Consider the following 4969-nt stretch of genomic DNA (forward strand, 5'->3'; position numbering starts at 1 on the left):
GACCTGGAAGTCCCATCCTACCTGTGAAGCACTATTTGCCTGCAAATGGGATTGATTTCCTCTGCAAATATTTGCTTGTGATCAGGTTACTGGATTGGAGCCCTTATTTCCTCCTGTGTATAAAGAAAATAAATAAGGCTTAACATCTTTGCCATGATTATATTTTCAAAGGCTATTTACAAAAAAATCTTTAACTTTGGCTGACCTTAGCACAACGTCATTGGGTGAAGCTGTAGGGAACAGTTGGTTTCTGTGCTGCGCAGTCTTTATTTTGGCTGGCAGTCTGTTAACTCTGATAAGTGGGTAAGTGCATGCCAAGCAAAGTCAGGCATATCGTGAGATTCTGCTTTGCCTGCGGAGAGAAAGTAGCCCCAGAAACAGCTTTGTAGGCCAGTAAACAAAAATCCATATACCAGAATTTGGAGTCAACCAGTTCTGGATCTTGAGGAGTTGAAAGGGACCCTATCAGGTGTTTCATTTGTCAGTTTCCCTTCTCTAGATGTAGAGTTGTTCTGCTCTAGTGAGAAGAGCTCTGGCTCTGTTGGAACTGCCTTGATCACAGCAGGCTGCTGCTGCTTTCCCTACCCTCTCCAGGGAAAAAACAAAAACAGCTCTTGCTCCTTGTGAATACCTTCTGGTGGCTGCCCTGCTCAAGCCTCCTTGAGCAACAGCAAAATGACACTGGGAATTAGTGTCATCGTGCCCAGAGGGCGTGTGACAGCCATGACACAGAACTCTGGTTATGGTGGTTGTGTGGTGCTTCTGTGGGGTGGTTTTGGTGTTTATTTCCAGCAGCAGCAGCAGTCCCTGGAGCTAAACAGTATTTGTTTGCAGTTTCAGGAGAAGAGCAATGCATTGTCAGCTTGGAAGAAACAGACTTTATTTTTTCCCTAAGACCTTTCCATTCCTAGATGGCTTACATCCCGTACTGGGAATTGCGTTCAAAGGCAGCGCGAATTCAGGTCAAACTTTGCCTACTTGTAGTAGATGGATGTTACCGATAAAAACATTTTACGCACACTGGGCAGAGATTTATTTAAGCTGCTTCTACAAGCGCCTGTAGTGAATTTAGGTTTCCTTTGAGCTCACTGAAAATGGTAAACTATTTATTGCCTTTATATGAAACACTATTTTGACAGATTTCTTCAGAAGAAGCACAAAAGGAGATGTTCTGTACTTTGAAAATAACTGGAGCCACTGGCAAGAAGCAGCAACCCTGCATCGAACGAGGGAACTGCTTCCAGGTTATCAAAACATGCTGTTGAACTGAATTTTGCAGCTGCATTTTCCAATGTACCATGGGATGCATCAAATCCAAGGCTGCCTTCCAAGGGTCCAATGCCGTCCAGGATGAAAGGATTGGGGGAGGCAGCGAAGGGTGCACTGGGGAGAAGTCGTCGCTGCTGGCGGTGAAGGCGGAGGAGAAGGGCCCCTCGAGCGCCGTCGTGCTGGACTACGCGCAGCGGCTGTCGCGCGAGATCCTGGAGCAGGCGGTCAAGCAGTGGGCAGTGACCGAGAGCAAGTACAGCGACATCCCCTTCATCGAGAGCGACGTGCCCTGAGCCCTCCCGCAGCCTGGCCCGCCTGCGAGTGCTCTGCGTGGCACCAGTGCAGACAAAGCACCCCAAGCTGTCCTCTGAGCATCACTGTGGGGAGGTGTTTGCAGGGAGAAAATTTGCCTTTTAACGCAGATTGCTAACAAACTAATTGGATCGCAGTAGAACCTATTTCATCAAGTGTCATTTGTTGTCAGCCATATGTTGAGTATACTCTGTCTTTGTATGTGTTGGATGTGACCAGAAATTAGTGTTAAAAAGAGGATAGGAAGACTGTGGCTGCCCTGCACCTCTACAAGCACTGCTACAGTGGACAAAACGTGGATTATTTCTATGTTCTGCACAAAAGATCAGTGGTTTGTCTGTAGGTGAGATGAACTCTCTGTGCTTGGTGAATTTGTCTGCGTTTTGCTGAAGTGAAAACAAGGTCTGCATGTAGCAAAGGTTACTGCTATGATAAATTTTACTTTGGATTCTGTGACCTAACTAAATCTGTAATACCACAAAATAACGAAGGTGATGAGAAGTGCTTTGTAAACCCAAGTGGTATTCAGGGAACCATATGGATGATGATGCTATTCACCTTCCATTGAAGTGAACCAGAGAGAAACATGCCAGTGTTGATAAGCAGTGCGTTATCATTAACAGATGCTTCTGTAAATGCATGAAAGCTTGTCTCTAAAATCCTGCAGTAAGATACGTTAATGACATCTGGTCGCTGTGTTCAGACCAAAGCTGCTTGGGTTTTTTGGTTTTGTTTGGGGTTTTTTTTTGTGTTAGGGTGCTGGTTTGGGAGGATTTGGTTTTGTTGTTTTACTGTAACCCAGAGAGATGTGCAAATGGGTAACTGGTGAAATGAACCTTCAAAGGTGTGGCAGTGCTTTAGGACAATTTGTTTCATGGGAACTGTGGCTGCATTACACTGAAATTCCTCTCTGAAGTACCACCCTTGGGGCATCTTCCTTCAGCTTCTGTAGGCTGCTGCTTCCCAGTTGGAAAACCTGTTTGTGGCAATGCTAGTAGGAGCTACGGGAGCCCCAGCCCTGAGCAGTGCTCTGAAGGCAGAGTTAGGAACTAAGCCTTAGGCCCAAAGCTCAAGGGCTGCATTCCTCCCCCATTGCATCCACACACTGCTCCATGCTTGCCCAGGACTCGCAGCCTGACCCACTGCACTCAGAGGTGGCGTTTGACAGATCAGGACTCGGATGAATTTCTCCTATTCATCCTAAAGGTACAATGTTGCTGACGTTTTATACAAAGTGAAGGCCTTCTAACAGCCTGGCTTTTACCACCTGTTTGTTCATTTTTCTGTGATACCCAGTTTAAAAGACATAGTTCCTTTTTTGAGATCAAAGTGCTTTCCATTTTGCTTTCATTTTACAGAGAAATGCTTTCCATACTGGCTCGAAGCTGTTACTATTTTTAAAAGGTACATGTAGTTCTAGTAAATGATACAAAGCATGATTTTTCAAGCAATGGGAACCAAGCAGAAAGAGGACCATGTCAATTGCTGGTTTTAGCTTATTCCCTGACATAAGACAGTCTATGAATTGAGCTGTTTTGCAAATGTTGTGACACAAACCTCGGTATTTGAAATTCACCTATATGGGGAAGTGGGTTTATCAGGAATAAAGGGTGAAAAATGCTTCTCTGTGACACAGCACAAGGCTGCCATTAAATCCCAGTGAGCAGACTGGATTCCCAGTGACCTGCTATTAAGGCTGTTCTCAGGCTTTTGCTGGAATAGGGAACACAATCAGCTTATGCTGTAATGTCGTCCTCTTTGAAGTTACATAGTCATCTTCAAAGCCATTTGCAAAGTGGGACTAAGGTTTTATGGTTCACTTAAATTCTCCTGTTAACAGCGACATTCCTTCAAGTTCTACAGCATATAAAACATGAGATCATACTCTGTTTGCTCTAAAATATCTCCATATTAGTGTGTTAGAAAGCAAAGCCAAAACACTGATCAAGTCAGTACATATCAATTGGATATTGCTTAACCAGAGTATTAAAAAAGATTCCTTTTCCTATTTCCTATTATTATGCTAGCTAAAATAAAGCTTTATTACAAAAAAGAAAAAAAGGGCCAACCTTTCTAAGATGAGTCTGGACTTGAGAATGTTAACACTGCTAAACCACAGTAACTAAATAAAAAGCCAAAGCTCCATAGCCATTGTTGGCCAGGCAGATGAAGAGCAGGTAGAAAACTGCACTCACTTCCAGAGCACCTTTAGGTGGATCTGCCCTGGCTCTGTACAGAGACCCTGGCAGTTGCCATGGGGAGCGGGTGTTGCAGTGCATCCTGTTGCCTGTCTCAAACCCTTCCTCTGGATGTAGCCTTAGCATCTGACGCTCTTCAGGAATATCAGATGCACTTTTGAAAGCAGCTTCCCCGTTGGCAGGCTGCCACTGCACGGTCCAACAGCAGGCAGAGTTCTAAAGCAGCCTAAGCTTCCATCACAGCGTCCGTTCTGATCAGCACTCGGAATTTCCCCAGAGGAGCAAGTTACCCAGGCACGCTGAACATGCCCCAAGGACCACTCCCATGTGGAGGAGCTGCAGCGAGGGGTGGCTGCCCTGCCTGCCCCCACAGCTGCCCATAGGGTGACTCAGCACCTGCTTGGTGGCCCAACCAGTTCCTCACCTGCAGCCACCAACCTCGGCCCTCACTGGTGCCTGAAGTTTACAGCAGCTTCAGAATGGCCCCAAGTGCAATTCCAGCTGCTTTACGATGCTTTCCGTGACATTGGCACGTCAGGAAAGGCACACAGCAAATGGAAAGCAAACAAGCTTGCAAACAACAGGGAGAGGGTTTCTCACCAGGAAAATCATCTCTTTTACAGGATGCTGTCCTTATAAATAATGCACTTACCCCTAACAGAAAATAAATGTGTTCAGTACTACAGTCTGGTGAGAGATTGAGGGAGATCTCTTTCCAGAGCTCTGCTGTACGTTTAATAGGCATAATACTAATACATTGTAAAAATAAAGACTTCTTTACCTTTATAAATTCAGATTATGCTAAGACGTGCTACAGTGTCATAGAGCCACTGACAGAGGGTTTCCAGCTAAGTTACCATTGATTCTTTGACTTGATTTTGTGTAATAAAGGCACTCCAGTTTGGGACTGGCATACTCTGCAAAACTGTTTACTTCTATTTAGGAGTTAAAAATATATTTGCTTTATATATTCTCCAGGAAACAAGATTAATCTGAGTGGATATGATATGACTGACTTGATATTCTAATAATGGTTCAAAATACATTAACTGCAGCACAACTTTGTAAAGTTGACGTTTCTGGAGTAAGGCACATCAGTATTCCCAAATAAAACACACTACAATATATTTTTACAATATTTTTTGTGGAAAATATTTTCTTGTGGACCAAATAAAATTCAACTTACCATC

At 44.3% G+C, this 4969-nt stretch overlaps 1 protein-coding gene across 1 annotated transcript; it reads left to right on the forward strand.

Moving 5' to 3' along the window:
- Positions 1-1256: 1256 nt before the first annotated feature.
- LOC309574954 (small membrane A-kinase anchor protein) lies at positions 1257-2092 on the forward strand. The gene has a single exon (XM_082284977.1). The coding sequence runs from the start codon at positions 1299-1301 to the stop codon at positions 1560-1562; it is 264 nt and encodes an 87-aa protein (XP_082141103.1). The 5' UTR covers positions 1257-1298; the 3' UTR covers positions 1563-2092.
- Positions 2093-4969: the final 2877 nt, after the last annotated feature.

The sequence above is a fragment of the Coloeus monedula genome, assembly GCF_965178545.1.
Source record: "Coloeus monedula genome assembly, chromosome: 7".
NCBI classification, from domain to species: Eukaryota; Metazoa; Chordata; class Aves; order Passeriformes; family Corvidae; genus Coloeus; species Coloeus monedula.